The 20,905-nt window shown below is 34.5% G+C and overlaps 1 protein-coding gene across 1 annotated transcript in view; it reads left to right on the forward strand.

The window, feature by feature from the left end:
• Positions 1–6,698, forward strand: part of NRG3 (neuregulin 3) — a 1,018,029-nt gene extending 1,011,331 nt beyond the window's left edge. The window contains 1 exon segment of the mRNA XM_032423542.1: positions 213–6,698. Within this exon segment, the coding sequence (XP_032279433.1) occupies positions 213–720 (508 nt within the window). The 3' untranslated portion in view covers positions 721–6,698.
• Positions 6,699–20,905: the final 14,207 nt, after the last annotated feature.

Consider the following 20,905-nt stretch of genomic DNA (forward strand, 5'->3'; position numbering starts at 1 on the left):
GTCACTTATTTTCTGTGTGACCTTGGGCAAGTCACTTCACCTCTCTGAGCTTCAGTTTACTTCTCTGTTTAACTGGGAGCATATTATCCGTCTCATGGGGTTGCTGTGAGAATTCAGTGAGATGGTGCATGTGGAAGTGCTTTGTTGACTGAATAGTGCTCTAAGGAAGCACAGCAGAAAGCAGAACCTGTAACACCATGTTTCTTTTTCAGGTATTCATCCAGTGGTTTAAAAACCCAACAAAATGCATCCATAAATATGCAACTGCCTTCAAGAGAGACAAATTCCTATTTTAATAGCTTGGATCAAAAGGACCTGATGGGCTATTCATCCACGCGGGCCAGTTCCGTGCCCATCATCCCTTCAGTGGGTCTAGAGGAAACCTGCATGCAAATGCCAGGGATTTCTGAAGTCAAAAGCATCAAATGGTACAAAAACTCCTACTCTGCTGATATTGTCAATGTGAGTATTCCAGTCAGCGATTGTCTTATAGCAGAACAACAAGAAGTGAAAATATTGCTAGAAACTGTCCAGGAGCAGATCCGAATTCTGACTGACGCCAGGCGGTCAGAGGACTATGAACTGGCCAGCGTAGAAACCGAGGACAGTGCAAGTGAAAACACAGCCTTTCTCCCCCTGAGTCCCACGGCCAAATCAGAACGCGAGGCACAATTTGTCTTAAGAAAGGAAATACAAAGAGACTCTGCATTGACCAAGTGACGTAAGATGGAGGAATCTGTGCATTCTGTGCTTTGCTCAACAGGAAAAGAGAGGAAATTAAATACAAATTATTTATATGCATTAATTTAAGAGCATCTACTTAGAAGAAACCAAATAGTCTATCGCCCTCATATCATACTGTTTTTTAACAAAATATTTTTTTAAAGGGAAAGAAATGTTTCAGGAGGGATAAAGCTTACCACTAAAGCTTTTGGGTAGAATTCTGAATACCATTTCAGTTAGTCCCAACGCCGGCCTCTTTTGGCTCTTAGTAGATGTGGGTGATTCAGACCCTCAGCCCCACCGCACCAGTGTCCTCATAAAAAAGCACTGGCAGTTACCCGGTTTCAAAGAGACAAGCTCTATCCTGAGGGTGGACGTGCCAGTGAGCGGGTGGCTCTTGCATTTGGCTTGCTGGTCCCAACCCCTAAATTTCTATTCACTCGACAGCCTCCTCACAGGTTATGTCATGTCAACCAATGTAGTGTTTTCTCTTTCATTTTTGAAGAACGACACAAAGACTCTGGAAGGGGGAGGACAAGAGATAGAAGGAGTAATCGGGGGCAGTCTTAGCTACTCTCATGTGCCAGTTCCCTCTGAAATTTGAAGGCACAGAATCTCAGAGGGAGGTGTGAAGGAAATTATTATAGAAAAAGAGATGAGAAAAATCACAATGTCGTGTCACTAAAACCATGCGAATAGAAGTGTTTTTCTTTGAGATTGTGTAGGGGCTCCAAAGGAGCGTTTCTCAGTGTGTGTGTGCCTGTGTGTGTGGGAGCGTGCGCACACATGTGTGCGCACGTGTGTGTGTATGTATGTGTGCGTGTGCGCGCACAAACGGGCATTGGTATGGGCTTGCTCACTCGAGCACAGGTATGCTGTATGCACATATGTTCATTGTGTGTATGTGTGTGCATGTGTGTGCATATTAAGCTTGCTAAAATTTGTTCTGAAACATCAGGGAATTTAATATTCAGAAAAAAAAATTTCCCTCTCAGATCTGTTCACTTTAAATTTATCAAGTATAAAGTTCAGTTAGTAAGTTCTTAGATCAAGGTCACTTGCATGGCGGGGTCCTATAAAACTCTTGACAACGTCAAGATCATTTTCTGGTGTGAATACTTTTGAGAGGAACAACTATTGGCTCATTAATGATATCAGTATCACAAGGCAAGTTGAGGATGTGTGTTTATTTTGAATCATGCATATTTAAATGATTTCCACAAGCCAATTATCAAATTGACAGTTACCCTTTGCTTTCTCGTCATCCTCATTACTATTTATTTTGTAGCAAGTCTACTATTTGTGGACCAAGACATTGGCTTCTGTGGTTAATATGGAAAGAATAAATTGTTGAAATCACAAAGCCCAGACTTTTCAGTTCACAGGAAGCCCCCAAAAGAACAGTAAATTGTGTTGTATGTTCATTTGGAATAAAGCAATATTTTTACCACTGCTAAGGTGAACTGAAACTTCTCCTGAAGATTTGTCTGTTTTATTTACCCTTATTTTCATGGGGCATTCAAGGAAATTAGTGTTCACATAACCAGTCTTTTTCCAATCATTGGTGGTGTTGAGTTGTTATGTTTACACTGTTTTAAATAAAAAGGCACAGTATTTGAAAGTATATAAAAGATTTCTTTTACTGCAGTCTGGGAAGACTTTGGTTAAAATTTCCTTGTGGAAGATTCACATTACATTGAAAGGGAATGTAACTATTTCTGAATCAAATATTGAATATATACAATTCTTATTGAGGTTGTTTCTGTTGAAAATACATTGCAAATTGCTCTTTGAGAACATTCTTTAATAATAGACATAATGTCATGCAGGGGAAGGAGAACATTGTGTTCTTACCAACACTGTTTAGTGGAACTTCAAGGTCTCAGTTGTTGAAAACACTTTGGCAGAAATGCATTTTATATTTAACAAAAGGTTTTTGGTATTCATTAATTGTCCTAGTATACTTATATTATTTTGAATATAGAGGTAATGTTGTTAGAGTCTTAAAAGATCATCACAAATTTTTAATGTCTAGACCACCTAGGCTCCCATTTAAAAATATTGTATCTTTGGGGCAAGGATATATGACACCCATAAGTTGCATATGCAATATGTTACTGTGTTGAAATTTATCACTATTATCAAACATTAACTGGAAGGCCTCACAAGTCTGTTGAAGTCAACCTTGTTTCTTGGGTTTTTCATCACAAGTTTACCTGTGGCACACCTAAAGGATTCATACAGATTTCACCTAATTAGGAGGTGATAATTAGGTGACTCACAGCAGTTACTTTAATATATTTTTCACTCTGAAAAGATTGAATATTATCAATCAAACTTAAGTCCTGATCCAACCCCCACTTTTCTTTTTTTAAAGTAGAACCATATATTATGTGATTATAAACACTCTGGTGCATCGTGAAGAGCATTAATATCAGGCGCACCCACTGGCAGTCTGATGTAAAGTTTAGAGATATAGTTATTTCCTAATTGATAAGACAAAATCTTCCATAAAGAGCAGATATTAAAGGTTATTTCAGTGGTCATTTGTCTTCTTTTGGAATATGAAGCTCTCTGAAAAGGGCCCAAGCTCAAAATGCACGTTTTTGGGCACCATCTGACAAGTGCTGATAACATCAAGACTTTCAAACTTGATCTAACATGGCAAACACCTGGAGCCATTGGTACCTTGTCCTTCAAGCTCATGTGCCTACAGAGAGGTGCTTATTTCTACAAGACACCTTTGATTTTGCTTCATTTTCCTTGTCTTTTTTATGTGAATAGATATTTGGAGATTTGTAAGTAAGTTGCATATTGGTTATTTACTGAAGAGAATGTCACTCACTAGTTTTTCACTCTGAATCATTTTCTAATTAGTCTTTTTTTAATACAGGCATATATTATTCCAAGTTGCCATGGAACACTGTTGTTCAAAATATATGACCAATTTTATGTTAATGAGAAATAATAGAAATGATGTTGGAGAATTGGCATCCAAATTTTCTTTCTGATTTTCCCATGTATGTTATTAAATGCTCTACGTTTTACACTCTAATCCAGTATCTACCTTGCTATGGGCTAAGGACTAAATATTTGTGAATTTATCACATCTCCAATGATTCACATCATTTCTAAGTAACAATAGCAAGGTCTTCTGGAGGAGGAAAAGTGCTGATTTTAAGACTTCACAAATTAATCTCTTTTGATAATAATAGCGTATCAGACCAACCAAAAAGAGAAAAGTAGGGCCAGGCTGACTTTGAGAGAATGCCCATTGGCTTCCAGATTGAATGACAGCTACAATGTAAGTGAGGCCTCTGGCAACCATGGCGAAGGCTGTCAATAACCAGGTCTCCACCAGAATACGCTTGATGTATGCAGCAGTCATGCACACCCATCTGCTGTATGGTGCTCTAGGAAACCATGGCTCCCTAAGTAAGGGGAGATTCTGGTTCCTTTGATCCCAGCCCTGTAAGCCAGAAAATATCGCCCTGAGACAAGTGCTGTGAAACATTTCCCAAATGAGCATATACTATACTTAGGAACACAGCAGGAGGGGTGGGATTTTTATTTGATCTTTTGGTATCCGGGAAACATTTTATATATAAAGAATACTTTTTTATTATTATTCGATTGTATAGATTCAGTATAGTGTATTTGATGATAGCATATCTCTACTGTGTTTGTACCTTAGTCTTCAGAAATTCAGTCTTCATCCAGGAAAGATCAGCACAATGTTTCTGGGCTGTTCTCAATTTTAGATGTATCCCAATATGTTGTGGGAAATGATGCCTTTAAATAAGCTTTATCTCTTCCTCTTTTATTTTTTCTTTCCCTTTTAAAGAAATAGTGAGGGTGAAGGAAGAAATCCATTCCTTAAGATCCACCTTGTTTTCTTACAATTATCTGTTTTCTACTGTGACTACACACACACACACACACACACACACACACACACACATATCTAAACATATAAGTATATATAAGATATATACGTATATTAAATTTAGGTGTTTGATTATTTTGTTAGCTTTATTTTTGCTTAATTTGACAAATATTAAAGTGAATGCCAATGAAATGAAATCATTTAGGGATCAGCTGAACTGGCAATGTTTAGGTAACAGAAGCATTTTTCAGTTCTTTCTTTTTCTTAGGTAAGCAGAAATATCCTCGGGTTGGAGAATTCACAAGACCCTGGAATAAACTTTCTGCTAGATTATCTCTTAGACATGAAGATTAAACTATGGGTGTATATGATTGCTGTCCCTATAGCATATAATGGTCTCAAATATATTTTTTACAAATATAGACACAAGTTCTCCCAAAGGTGCTACACAGGTACTTTGGCTTCAAGTGCCCATGAGCTCTAGTGAGGAGTTGAGGTCAAGGCAGAGGGATGAGGGGGAGATAGTACATGTTAATATTGGATACCCCAGTGGAGATGTGCAGATGATAGTAGAGGTGACCAGACGCCATCTTGATAAAATAGAGAACAGGTTTCTAGTACTTTGAAAACTTTTTTCATAAACATTGGTTGCATGGGTGTTGTTGCCTATGAAATAATTAATTGTATGATAGCAAACAATTCATGTTGAGAGTCATCTTTGTGAAAGCTCGTGACCTACCTATACATATTAGTAACATCATGACTCCATCTGTCAAATAAGGAGGATTATCTAGTTCATCTTCAATTTCCTTCCAAATTGAATAATACCCTGTTATCCGATCATTCAAACTCAGACTTTACCTGGTCATTTGTCATCCAATCATTTCACAATCCCTTGGAAAGTTAATAGCTATGTCTTGTAAGACTCAACAATTGTTGGAACCTGTATATCAACCTATATATATCTATATATTACACTTATAATATTCCATTTAATTTCCATAGAGAAATAGGATCAGTTTTCTCATTTTTAAAGTAAATTTACCTAGGACAGGTAATTAATAAGAAAGGATGGCGAAGAAAATGCCTAACTTCAAAGCTTGAGCATCAAAAGTCGCCCCGGATTCTTGGATTAAAATTTGCCACGGATTTTTTTTTAAAGTGTATCCTTTGTGAATCTTTATCAAAGCCAGAGTAAGGAGTTCTGAGAAGGCATGACACCTTGAAGATGTTCTCCTCTCACAGATGCAATGACACCCTCTCACTGGATACACAGGATATTTCTTAATATTCTCAATTATTTGCACATCAAACTCCCTAACACAAACCCTCCAACTAATAGTGAATAAATTCTCTGGGGACATTTTCACATTATAGTTGGAAATAATCCTGTTCTTTGGGGGGCACAATAGACAAAAAAAAAAAAATGCAGGGTTTACTTATTTAATTTTGGTTTTAATTGCTGTTTCTAACAAATCAATATCTATTTGCTCTTCCAATAGCATCCTGACTAGCACTAATTCTTCCATATAATTTTTCTTCATCAAGATCCCAAAGTCTGAATTCCTTAGTCTTCAATAAAACAATGCAGAATGTTAAATAGGTCAATCAAAACAGTAAGTCTCATTAAGTTGTGTTGTGTTTTTAAAGTTATAAAGATTCCATGTAGTTGTTTACAAAATCAAAATAGAAAAAATGCACATTTTTAAAAATTTTTGATGTATTTAGAGGTCTGATGAACCATTCACACAGCCTTGTTCCACTTTACATTGATAACTTGATACTGTCCTTTCCGAAATGAACTTAAGTTGAAGGTCTTAAACAATCACACACACACACACACACACACACACACACACACACACAGCATGTTAAAATCCAATGTTGTCCTCCTTTTCCCTAGAGTTTTCTCTTAAAACTCACTCAAGTGTGTCCAAATTCTCATGATGTGGATGACCTTGGATTCAGGTACGTTTCATATGAAATGCAGACAGCAAAAACTATTGATTCTCTTTTAAGGTTTGTTTTATACAGCCTGCATTTGAATCCTGTCTATCAAAAAAAAAAAAAAAAAAAAAGGTCTAGAGAATAGATACATTCATTCAAACTGGAATAAATGGAAGAACATACTAGTCACCTTAAAATCTCTACACATTTACCAGGGGCCACTGTGTATATTTTATAGATAATTTGAGGGAAATACCTTGATTCCCTCTTATTTTTTTCACATATGCAATTGTACACATTAAATCTAAATGAAAAATGAATTCCCTAGTTCTTCATAATTAACATATTTTATTAACTCATTTGACCATATTTTAAATAAAGAATGTAAGTCACATACAGAAGAATACATACAAAATGGTCAGCAGAATATCTCCAGTTGTTATTTAAAAAAAATTTTTTTTAAAACAGAAACAATCTCTTGTGCCTGTGATAGTAGTTTTGTCTTAAGGAGTATATGTTCTCCTTCCAAGAAAATATTTCAAAATGCTGTTCTCTACTCTGTGGAGTGGATATGAAGGCTATGGGAAATAATACTAGCTGTTTGTCCCTTGGCAGCCCAGTAAAGTTTGGTTACATTATGGGGCACTGCATTTCAGGGAAATATACCACACTTATTAAAAATTACGATATTACTAATTGACTTAATAATAATCTTGACTTTGTCATGTAAGTTTTCATCTGTGGAGGGAATCCTTGATTATTATTTTCCTGTTGCATCTTCTCAGTAGTCTTTGATGAACCTGGGCACTCAGATCCCTTAGGTTGGATTCTTACTGCATGTTACTTTTATCTTCTCGTTTGTCAAACAGGGAATTTTCAGCTAAAATGAGAGACTAATGTGATTTTGTAGAGAAAAATAGCTTTGTTTTTTTGAATTATGTTAGTGGAGGATTAAACTTGTAATGTTTCCAATGTAAGTGACAATAAGGTTCATGACTTTAGCCAGTATCTTCTCAGATACAGGCATAGCCTAGGGCTCTTTAATTTTCCAAATATTATTAACAGACTTTTCAACCTTCTTATTATTGTTTTTTACAACAATATTTTCTATCCTGTAAGAAAGAAAGATAAAATCATCGATTTATGTAAAAGAACAAAACAATAAATAAAATAATCATCTTTTAAACATTGAATAAAAGATAAACCAATAGCAACATTTTTAAAGGTTTCACATAAAATACTAACAACTAAAAATCAAATCTAAGGCTAAAATAATGTAAAGAAATATTAGGTAAATGGTTTCCAAAATAAGGTGTTTTTTTTTTTTTATAATTCTCTGTAAACTGCACTCTTTCCATAATAATAGTTCATATTTTAGAATTTCTGCTGGGCATTAATTATGCCTACTGAGCTCAAACATTTAAATATATTAAATCTTCACTTTTGCCATTTCTTTCAACTTGACACAAAATTTATAAAAATCTGTGTTTAAGATGGGAAAAAATTATACAGATTTATAGAATGAAATAGTTATCTACTAATGCATTCTTATTTTCTTATTGACAGTTTTCACCGAAGGTTCCGTATTTTAAGCTGAACATAGATGAAGCTACTGAATCAAATATGGAGACAGATGTCAATACATTCTGAAAATTAAAATGTGTGACATATATGAGTATGGATATATGGAGCTGCAGTACAGGAAAGGGCAAGCTCACTTGGAATGCCTTAGGGAACTTAAAAGAGATCCAGGTACTCTTCGCATGAGAAGAGTCTACTGCAGTAAGTTAGTAATTAAGGCAAGGCCAAAAAAAAAAAAAAAAAGCCAGGTTCAATCACTCTATGACCAGCTTTGTTTCTGTGGGTCATCCTCCACTTTTTTTTTCTTCCTTTCAGTATTATTTTTAAAGCAAATCCAGTCATTGTATAATTTCATCAGTAAAAACACTGGTAAGTTAAAAGAAAAAAAAAAGTTGCAGTCTTCCTTGGATCAAATATCTAAACAACTGAAAAGTATACCACAGAATTTGAGAAACGGGGCATTCGTTTGTATAAAAAAAGAAGTAGCTTGTCCTGCAAATTCCATCCATTCCAGCTGAAAAAAATGAATGAAGCAGTGCTATGAGGCCTTTCTCCAATGAGAAAGTCGAGACAGACACCCGATGCCACGAACATTTGCACAACAGATAGTTAGATTTAACAGATTTTCTTTTTGCTTTGCTTTTTTTTAATCTTATTTTAAATTAATGTCACTGAAAGTGTGTGAAAAATAAGAAAATGATCAGCATGAATTCAACAATGCTAAGACCATACTCAACAGTGTTTTTGTAAATTTTCTTCTCATTTTCTACATACATGCATATTTCACTATTATTTTCCTACTATGTTGCATTATAATTTAAAAAATAATACAACATACAGTCCCATGGTAATAAATAGTCTTTGTAAACATTTAATTTAATGGCTACATAAATTTCAGTCTGTTCCTATGTTATGACTTTTTAGACATTTTATTATTATATGACATTCAAATTGCTTCAGTTTATTCCCTACCATAAGTAACTCCACAATTAGTATCATAGAATACACGTTATTTTTTCTTTCTTTTGGAAGGAGAAACTGCAGGTCCATGAAAAAGTTTCATAGGGTCTATAAACACTCAAAAGTGTAAGCTAGTATAGGTTAGTACGTGCATATTTTTGGTGGGGCAGAAAGGTCTCTAACTAAAAATTTCATAAGGTTAGTAAAGAAACGTGTGAACTTCAATGGTTATGAATAACTCCTTTAAGTAAATTTCCCAGTTATACCCTGCAAGAAGTTTATATGGTTGGGTCAATGAATGTACCTTTTTTTAGTTACTTTATTTTATTATTTATTTTATTATTATGTTTTAAATAAGACGTTTTTTAGAGCAGCTTTAAGTTCACAGCAAAATTGAAGGGAAAGTACAGAAGTTTCCCATATACTCTCCACCCCCCCACACACACACACATAGCCTCTTCATGATCAACATCCCCCACCAAAGTGGTACATTTCTTTCAATTGAAGAACCTACATGGACCACCATAGTCACCGACAATCCATAGTTATTACACTACAGTTCACTCTTGTTATTGTACACATGATGAGTTTCAACAAATGTATAATGACGTTTATTCATCATTATGGTGTCATACAGAGAATTTTCATTGCCCTAAAAATCCTCCATGCTCCACCTATTCATTCTCCCTCTTCCTCAACTCCTAGCAACCACTGATCTTTTTACTGTCTCCATATGACCAGTTTGGAAATTTATTTTAGACATTACTCAATTAATTTCTAGAAGAGGCTAATATATACAATTTTAACATTACTTGAATTTTTGTTTGTTCATTTACTTTGCATAGCAATATAACACATTGTAGTTACAATGGTATAGGGCTCATCAGAAATGCATCATTTTATTTTATTTTATTATTTTTTTTTAAAGATTTTATTTATTTATTTGACAGAGAGAGAGAGAGACAGCGAGAGAGGGAACACAAGCAGGGGGAGTGGGAGAGGGAGAAGCAGGCTTCCCGGCGAGCAGGGAGCCCGATGCGGGGCTCGATCCCAGGACTCTGTGATCATGACCTGAGCCGAAGGCAGACGCTTAACGACTGAGCCACCCAGGCGCCCCAAGAAATGCATCATTTTAATGAAGCTTAATTTTAACTTGTAGTTAGAAAAATGTTACATGCTTACACATAAAATATGTAAGAAGAAAAATAAAAATCACCACCAGGAGATAACCACTATTAATATTTGAGTATATTTCCTTCCAATATTTTTAATTGAATAAATATATAGGCACCATGTCATTTACAAAATTTAAATTATATTCAAAATATTTTATATTGCTTTATTAACTTATATATGGTCTCTGATAATTTCCTCAATTAGTAAAGTATTATACATATTTTTAATGACTACGTAAGTCATTATATGGATGAAACACATTCATATTTTCAAAGAGCTCATTAAACATCACATATGTTATTCAAATGATTTTTAAATATTTACCTACATTTGCTTTGTGTCAATGTTTAAATATTATATGTACACATATATGCATTAATTTTTTTGGCATAAGCATATTTCTAAGTATAGGTAGACAAAGAAACTAGGTTCCCTCATAGTATTAATTTTGTGTTTTGGAGGAACTCTCCTGAGGGATTTTCATCACCAAAATCACCATATTTGCTAATGTAGACAGGTGAGTAAAAAGACATAAGCTCTAGAGAAACCTCTGTACAGCTTACTACATTCACCTCTCCCAATCCACATTAAAAAAAACTAAGTGTTAAAAAATGAGATGATAGTTTAAAAATTGCCATCGGCAATCATCAGTGACATTAACATAAAAGCAAACCATTGTAAAGAACTGAGAATATGCCCGGCACTCAATGTTTTACATATATTAACTTTAAATCTAGTCTTCATAAAAACCCTATGAAGTAGGTATGCACATCATTCCCATTTTAAAGATGAGGAGATCAAGGCACAGAGAAGTTAAGAAACTTGCCTGAGATTTCACAGATAACAAATTGTAAGGGGCTGGATTTCAAGCCAGAATTCATGCAGACTTACCTTTATTTTCTAATCTTATTCATTATCTTGAGGAATTTCTTACAATCATAGTTCAAATGTCCACGATAGGGTAGAATCTCCAAGGCTAAGTGAAGATGATCTGGACTTCAGTTCACTAAATCCAGCAAATGAACATAACAAGTGCTAAAAATGAGGGCAGAGCACAGAACTAATGAGTGGGACTCTATACATCCAATTTTGTGGGTTATTTGAAATTCTCACATATGAAATATAGTGATCAGATAGTTATCAACACTACTATTCCCCCTCCCAAATATGACAGGTAGCAGTGGCAGGAAAAGACCAGAGGGACCTACCTATGGCCTTGGCTACATCCACTGTTTACATTATGTGAAGAATGAGTACACAGTGGTGGTCCTCAGGTCTTCTGCTTCAACAAAGCAAGAGTTGGTGCTTTGTGTGACTGTACTTCCCTGTTCATTCACTTCAAGGTGCCACATCCCTGAAATGTTAGTATAAATCTATACCAATCGTCCCTCAAACCTAAGATCCGAAATAAGGATTTTGTGTGGGCATATGGTCAACAGAAGAAATAAAGATTCATTCAATCTCTCCACTCACTATTATTAGACAGACACAAGCCCTAGAGGAATCTCTGAACAGTCAAGGCAAAGAGATTATAAAATATCCCAACAGGAGCATAGTGAAGCCATTTGCAGGCAAGAACAAAGGCCAAACATATTCCTTCCAATGTGTAGAAGTCATGACTCCTTTTAAAATGAGCTTTGCTCTAATGTTGCACCTTAGAAATTATCAACTATTATATCAAGAAAATTTATACTCAGAAATGAAATAAAAGACTAAGGGCAATGTGTGGGACTCACTAAAAAAGCAAACATTATATAAAGAAACAAGTCAAGGAAATTTTTTCTACAGAAGAAGAAATAATGAAAGCAGATTAAAATCTGACAGAACTAGTAAACAGGAGAATTGGATAAATGTAAATTTATGCTCCAATAGGATTGGAGTTAGAAACACAGCTGTCTAATTTCTTACTCTTCCTCCCTAAGATATGTTGTTTCAGAATTTAAAAATAATAACAGAAATTTTTTAAATGTTAAAAAAGCAAACAAAAAATAATCCTACTGTTCTAAAGAGGAAATTAAAAATTCAGTTAAAGGAAATTTAAAAAATAAAAAGCAAGATATAAAAAAATATTTAAACTAGCTAAAGCTGTACTCAGTGGAACCCTGAGAGTCTTAAATAAATTCCACCTTAAAAAAAAAGAGAAGTGTTGAATAAAGGATTCAACTGAGAAAGTTAGAGATAATGTAATCCATTTTTTAAAATACAAAAATGATGTAAAGGCAGAAAAATAGATATTTGGAATAAGAAAAAGAGTGGAAATAAGAACACTTTGAAAAATAAAAAATATGTGAAGTTAGGAAAAGAATAATTTTAAAATGAGAAAAATAAAGAAAGCAAAGAGAAAGTAAATAAATCACAAATATGGAAAATATTTTTAAAATTATTGTTGGACAGCATAAATAAGTCTTTGTTCATTGCTATGAAAATCTCAATGAAAATTAAGATTTTTCATGGAAAGTAAAATGTACCAAATGGCTTAAAAACAGGAAATTATTTATTCATGGGAAAATAAATAGAAAAATTTTTTTTCCTTCCAAGAATTACTTAACCACTTATAATGAGTTTCCAGGTCCAGATAGATTTGTATATAAGTTCTTTATATCTATATACTGAAATCAATATCTATATCATGTATAAATACATACACACATATAAAATGTGTTAATTACATATTATATAATTAATATGTAACTTATACACACACAAACACACACACAAGATGTTAAAATGGATTCTCTCCAAATTTTGACTGAGAGACAAGTGCAGTAGTTGCCTTATGCCTCTACTTCCTTGAGTAATCTTTAGATCACCTCAGAAGGATGTGCCATTAAATATTAAAGCCATTTCTGCCATGTTAGCCATCACTCACTTTTGCCTATAAAAATGTGAGCTTTGGAAGGAGAGTTAGTTCCTTCTGAGAGAATTGTCAGAATTCTGTGCTGTTAGAATTTTCAAATGGAGAAAGGTTGGATTACTCTCACATCAGGCCAAGTGAAAGGGCATTCAGAGAGCCTCCTGTGATCCCATAGAATATGGCCCCTTGAAGTTCTAGCCTGAGTACCTGGAAGAACAAAATTCTGGCTGAAGCTTGCCTGCCAATTGCTAGATTGAGGAGACACAGAGACATGAGGAGAGGAGATCCATGTGTTTGTCTCAGAGTAAAGATATATGTTCCCTCCACCCTTGTGAGGGCGAATAGCAAGAAGGACTGCCTGAGGCAGCAGTGTGACCCAACAGAGTCTGTGAGGGTGGTACAGGGCTAAGGAAAGGTCATAGCCAGGAGGAGGCATCAGTTTTGTCAAGTAAAGGGTCTCCAGCAACCCCCAAAAAAGTGTTCCACGAAAGAAAGCTTTTGTATGTTTTTAATCTGCCTCATTCAAAGGGTGGGAACTCTGCTTATTCATTTTCTTCTTCTTTTTCTTACTTCCTCACCACCTGGTTTTAATCGTTGGGTCAGATACCATAAACAGCAAGTGGGAAAGATGAGCAAGGAAGAGGGAGTTCAGCCAATCTCTCCCTTTAGACATCTAGCTCTATTTCTGATAATTATTTGGATCACAAAACTTCTATCAATCTATAAACATTTATAGTATTCACTATTATTTGGCAAAACTGTCTTTGGGAAAATTATATTGTCCAAACTCACTTATAAATATGTATGAAAACATCTAAGTGAAATCATTGCAAATGAATTATACTTGTATTAATAAAAAAGAAATCATCATGACAGCATAAGATTTATTTCAGCAATTTAAAGATATTTCAGTATTAGTGTATTTAGTAACATGATTTATCTCCATATAACAAAAATCAGATACGATTCAACTTCCAATCTGGAATAAAACATTTAGTTAATTAGAGGAAAAAAATTCACTTTCTTAACAACATAAAGTCAATCATCAGTTTTAGACATAGCAATTAAACATTAGATTCATCTCCCTTTGAGTAAAGAACAAGGCCAGTCTTCACTATTAATACTACTAACTAAATTAACAAAATGAGCAATATCTAGGAATAAGAAAAGAATAAGAAAAGATGTAACTATAGCAGAGGTAGAATCATAACGATCCAAAAGAGAATTCAAGAGTCAACAGGATGATACTGTAAATGATTTCAGCAGTAAGCCTATAAAGAAAATAGAATGGCTAGAAAACATATGCTAAATATGATCCAATTTGCAGCATTAACAAAAATATACATTACCTTGAAATAAATCTAAGGGGAGGCAAATGAAATAACATTAATGAAGATTTAAATAAATGAGAATATAATTTTCCTCTTAGTGGGAAAATTCCATATTTTAAACTTGTCAAGGGTCTGCAATTTCATTCATAAATATAATGCATTCAAATGAAAGGCATACCTAGAATATTTTGGAGACTATATGGATGAGAACAGCCAAAACCAGTGTGAAAAATAAAACTGCATGGAAAAATGAGGGAGAGTTTAGTATATAATCAAAGGTATCGAAAGAAGAGAAACATAAGCGACAGCCCAGAAACACACTAGAAAACAACAACAAAAAATTAATAGAAATTCAGGACATTTTAAATTATAAGTTAAAAATAAATAAATTATAAGTTAAGCTCACCTTATTTAAGAAAAGTTGCTAGAAAATTGGCTAACCTAAAAAAGAAATATAAGTTCCTCCCTTATACCATATACTATAATGAAATATTGATGAGCTAAAGAGTTAAATGTACTAGATAAAACCATAAATGACCCAGAAGAAATATAGCTGGAAGAACTTTCTAGAAAAAGAAGCAAACAGAAAACTCAAAATTGGATTATATTTATAGGAATAAATTTTTAGTTTGGTATTTATAAAAATATATGTAATGAAATTGGGTTAATGTTCACAAAATAGATTATTAAAGTTTACTGTCTTAAAGAGATCTTAATGACTGAGCCACCCAGGCACCCCTATTAAAGAGATCTTAAAAATAATGCATAATAGTTATTGGTGGCTGGACTATTTCATATAGAAAATCACACAAGAATTCATGTATAAAAATATTTTTATGCCTTTATTTATAAAAGAAAAACAAGCCAAATGGTTAAACAATTCATGATATTTTATATAATGATAAAATTCTATTAAATCCTATGAAGGTAAATTTATTCTTAGATTTTGTTCTCAGTATTACACTGAATTTAAGGTATAGGATAAAATTGAATTACAATTGCATAGCATAAATAATACATTTATATATCACATGTTCCTTCCTATCTTTTTCCTATGTATATATATATACATACATAGTAAAACAAACCTAATAATAGCAATTGAAAGATACCCAAAAATACAACTACAGAGAAACAAATTACAATATGACAATAAGATGGACTAGTATTGAATTATTAAATACCATGCTTTGAGAGAATATTGATTGCTTTAGAAAATGTTCTCAATATAAGCTATTGGAAGGAAATATGAAGATATTAACAATGGTTATTTATGTGTAATAAGATGTTGAGAATTTTGTAGAATTTTCAACATGTTCTATTTTTTTATGATGGACATGTTTTACTTTTATATTAAGAAAAACTGTTAAATATAATTTTCAACAGTCCAATTTGGGGAACCCATTTCAATAGTCCATTAAAAGTAATGGCTTTGTTCCCATCCTTACAAACCCTAATTAGTACATTGTTTTATGGTGTTTTCTTTGAAGGGATTTGCCTTTTAGTTTTTGGCATGCCTCTTTGGTTTGATTAACTGGGGTTTCTGTTCCGCTCCTCTGCATTGCAATTGAATGTTTGTTTTAGAGGAGGCAACAAGAAGCAGGACAATATTATTATATTCTCCCCCGAGGCTTCCTATTTTCCAGAGATTAGACATATTTGCTCAACAGAACCAAGTTGCTGTAACAATTTCTTTCTCATTTCCCTTATACCCAGGGGCAAATGGCAACTTTCTTGCCTGTCACTTTCCAACTTGGGAAGCTGACGCATATTTTGTCTGTTATTTAATACTTGACAGATAGCCCCCAGCATCAAACCATCCATGAAAACTGTTGGTCCCTGGCAAACAGAAAAGCTGTAGAAGCATTTGACATTCTAGTAGCTAAGAATGGATTTGGGGTGGTTCAAAAAAATTCTTTAAAATTATATGTGATACTAAGCTGGTTCATAGAATTCTATTCATCATCAATGAAATGACATTAATTATTACTGCTCCCTGAAGCAAAGCTAAAATGTGTATTTATGCCCTTTGACAATGTGAAGTCTGACTCCAGAGAGGGCAGGGGGAAATCAGTCATCAAGTAGCAGAGCCCATGTGACAGTGGAGAAAAAATATTGTGCTGCTAACCATGGTGCTTTCTGTGAGGTGAGGAAGAGCACTGACCTCACCCTGTGAGCCTACTCACTTCTCCCTTAAAAACTGTGGTGACCAAGTTTTTCCTGTGCAGAGACTGGATAGACACAATAGGTAACATAATTTTGCACACATATGTCCCCTACATGTAAACATGTTCATGTGTTTTCTTTCCCTCTTTCTCCCTCCCTTCCATAGGCATCTATTGGGCGCTTACTATGTGTGAGATCAAGTTCTAAGAGCAGTAGATACAGTGGCAAACAAAACAGACGAGCTCCTTACTTTCATTGGAGGTCGTTGAGGGAGACCACCAATAAATGAATAAGCAATTAAATAGTATAATTCCAGCTTGTTACTGAAAAACCTAAGGAAGTGGGGAGTATCTGGGTGAGAATGGAGAGAAAGGAGCTATTTTAGATAGGGTAATTGGAAAAGCCACCTCTGAGGAATTCCACATATGACAAAATAGGACTGAATAATGAAAATGAGTCACACAAAGACCTGGTAAAGGACAACCTAGGTAGAAGAAATAGCAAGTGTGAGGCCCTGAGGTGGGAGGAAGGTTGGCACACTGGAGCAGACAGTAGTGAGGAGTCAGAGTGTCTGCAACAGTTAACCAGGATGGGTTGAAGAAGATGATCATATAAGATAGGCTGGCACAGCCAGGTCATTTAGGGTCTCATAAGACATGGTATAAAGTTTTGATTTAAATTTAAGTGCAATGAGGCATCATTAGAGTTTAAGGAGAGAGGAGGAATCTACTCACATTTTCTTAAAGAGATGACTCTAGCTTCTGTGTAGAAAATGGCTTCTGAAAAAAGAAAAAAAGAAAATGGCTTCTGGGTGATGAAAGTGAATGAAAGAGAACCTGATAAGAGGTGGATGGAGTAACACAGATGAGAGATGGTGGTTGGTGGGACTGGGGCACAGGAAAAGAATTACACAATGACAGAGAAGAAAATGATTTCTTTAGCAGCTTATATTTACAGAGGAATTTCTCATGTTTTATCTTGAATAATCTTTAAGGTCTCTTCCAACACCCCAAATTTGGATGTTAATCATTTATGACCTTAGGGGGATGCAACAATAACTTTTTCATTCTCCAAAATCATCGTAACACATGTGATAGTAGAATTGCACTACCCATGTCTGTCCCAGTATATATCTATTTTAAGATGTTGTTTTCAAATTTTAAATATCAGAGAATTGAAGCATATTATGCATTTTTGCTGTTTCACATGCTGAAGATCAATTTTTAGACGGGAATTCATTGGTTTTAACTTACAGTTCAAATCGTGTTTTCAGTCCCATACTCTCTGGAGTTAGAATGCATGGGTGGCTTCTCAGCCAGGATAATTCGAAAGTGATGATAATCTATGTATGATAGCTGACATGTTGTTATATGGGTAATAAAGGTAATATTGAGGAGCAGAGTTTAAGAATTCCTCCCTTATTGTTCTAAATGATTAATGCTTTGCAAGAATTATATGATGATCTTTGAAATTGTGACCAACATTTATTCATTCAACAACTTGGTAAGATATTGGTTAATAAAATAGAAATGGTCCCAACCTTTGTTGCTTACAGTAAGTTTCTAAGATAACAAAATTAATAGAGAAACAAATGTGGATGTGTGTGTGTGTGTGTGTGTGTGGTGATAAATGTCATGAAGGATATTAATAGGTCACAATGACACAGACTAGAGGTGACATAGCACCCATTCATGAAGATAGTTATGAAAAGTCCCCCTTGGGAAGACACATTTAAGCCCATGTATGCTTCAAACATATGAAGAGTAGAGGGAGTATCATTCCAGGTAGAGGAAATTTCATACACAAAAGCTCTCAAATAGGAATGCACTTCAGCAGGTCAGGGAAGAGAAAGGAGGCCAGTAAGGCTGCAGACAAATAAATAAGTGAACCTGAAGAACAGGCAGGAGTTAGATCATAGTAGAGATCTACAGTTATGCTAAGGGGTTTGGATTTTAGTTCAAGGCATGTAAAAGACACAGAGGGCCTAAGGAAGCAAACACCATGACAGATTTATGTGTTGTTTTTTTTTCCCCAATTACTCTGGCTACTATATAAATAATAGGGTGGAAGAAGACAAGAGTTGGAAAGGTGTAGACCAATAAAAAGACTATTTTGTGTTCCAAGGAGTAGTGATGGTTGTTTGACTCACACTAGACATGGAATATATGAGAGAAGTTGATATATTAAAGATACGTTTTTCAGACAGAATTAATAAGACAATATTCTTTATTCATATGAAGTGAGGGAAAGAAAGGAAATGTGGATAACTCTTGGGCTTCTCCCTTTAGGAATGGTAGATAAGAGTGTCACTTCACAAGAAAATACAACCTGAGAGAAAAGATCTGGTAGGAAAAATCAACAGTGCTTTATTGTAAGAGAGCTTAGACCAATAATTCCAAAGTGTCATTGAATGTTATTTAGAGAAAGTGAAGTTTAACTTAAGAACCACTTATTGTTAGCTAAAGATGGTAAGAAGAGGGATCCAAGCAGGGAGAAAAAAATAAAATATCCAATATCAGAACCTTAAATGTAAAGCATCAATCAAGAAAATAGAGACTACTGTGGCTGAGGCAGGGAGAAGAGGCAAGAGAGGCAAAAGGTAAAAGAGTTTACAAAGAAGGGAACAGCAGAAAGAGGGCATCATGATGAGGAGGATGTGGATGAGGATGATGATGATGGAGATGATGATGATGATGATATTGATGGTGATGATGATATTGACTGGGATGATGATGACAACCATAACAGCGACAATATCTAAAATATTTTTTAGCCATTTTGCACTAGTTGCCTGTGCTAGGTTGTGCACTAGTAATAAAGTCACCAAAATTTCAGTGGCTTAGAACAAGACTGGCATATTTCTCACTCATGCTTCATGTGTGTTTTAGATCAACTGGGGGCTCAGTTTATTCTTGTCTGCCTCTGAGAACCTTGATGATATAGCAGCAACCATTTGGGGTATTGTCAGTCATCACAGTAGTAGACAAGAGAGCATGACAAATTGTACCCTAGTTCTTAAAACTTTTGACAGAACACATATGACCTCAACTACTTTTATTAGCCTCAGCAAGTCACATGGCAGTACATAATTACAGGGTACTGAGGAAGAGAAATCCAATCATGTTTCCAGGAGAACTGAAAATGTTTGGTGAATCACATTAATGACTATTTGTCTACTTGCTGTATCTTAATTGGATTATCTTATTTAATCTTTTCATAATGCTGCGAAGTTGGTACTCTTCATCCCCACTTTACAAGAAACTGAAATTTAGAGGTGTTAACAGATATCTGGTTTAGATAGGTTAAAGGACACACATGTTAATAGTGAGACCATCATTTAAACTCAGAGCTTATATGCTACACCCTTAGCTATACTACCTATGTTGGCCACGTCAGGAATCTGAACTGTGTTCTAAAGGAATGAGAAAGCTTCAAAATGTTTTAAAAGGTAGGATTATTAGATTTCCATTTTAAGAAATAGTAGGTACATTTTTCAATTCTAACCTCAGATATTTACAAAAATTTGCCTTATAAATATTTCTGCCTTGTAAACTAAATTTAATTTTTGCTATGAGCCATGCTTCCACTGGTAAAATCAAAGGTGAAAACTTAATCTCAGTCAATTTTGAGTTCTTATGTTCATTGGTGAGAGATTGGTTGTGGGCAATTATTGGCCTGAAATGATTATAATCAATTGATGTTTGCATTTGCATATTCTTAATTTTGTTTGTTCTTCTCCAACAGTATAGACAAGTTCCCAACAAGAATGCTCTTTTGGGTCTGGAATTATCTCAGCTAACTTTAGAATATCCACTGGCTCAGTAGATAGACATACTGCTATCAGAAAACACTGTGTCACAGTGATCTCTCACTTACAGTTGTAATTACCAGTCAGGAATTGCATGTAGATTTTCAAAACAGGAGCAATGCACCCACCACCACCAAATATTGCCTACATCAGGACTGTTAAGGAGGCTTCATAGTGTCAGCAAATCAGATGCCTTAGAGCTTTCTTCTCTATATTTAGGGTAAGACTCTTATCCTCATGCTTCCTACTCTATGAAATAAAAAAAATAAAAAATAAAAAAAAAACTCCTTATTGGTTAAATCGCTTTTATTTCGGTATTATGTTACTGAAGTCAAAAGTAGTTTAACTAATTTTAACTTATATATGTGGATAAGAATTACCTGAGAATATTTGCTAGTGTAGAGAGAGGAGCCTGCAGGAAGAGAGAGGGTTGAAGATGAAGGAAATAAAAGGTAAGGCTAATGCAAAGCAAA

Source organism: Phoca vitulina, unplaced genomic scaffold, assembly GCF_004348235.1.
Source record: "Phoca vitulina isolate PV1807 unplaced genomic scaffold, GSC_HSeal_1.0 scaffold29, whole genome shotgun sequence".
NCBI lineage: Eukaryota > Metazoa > Chordata > Mammalia > Carnivora > Phocidae > Phoca > Phoca vitulina.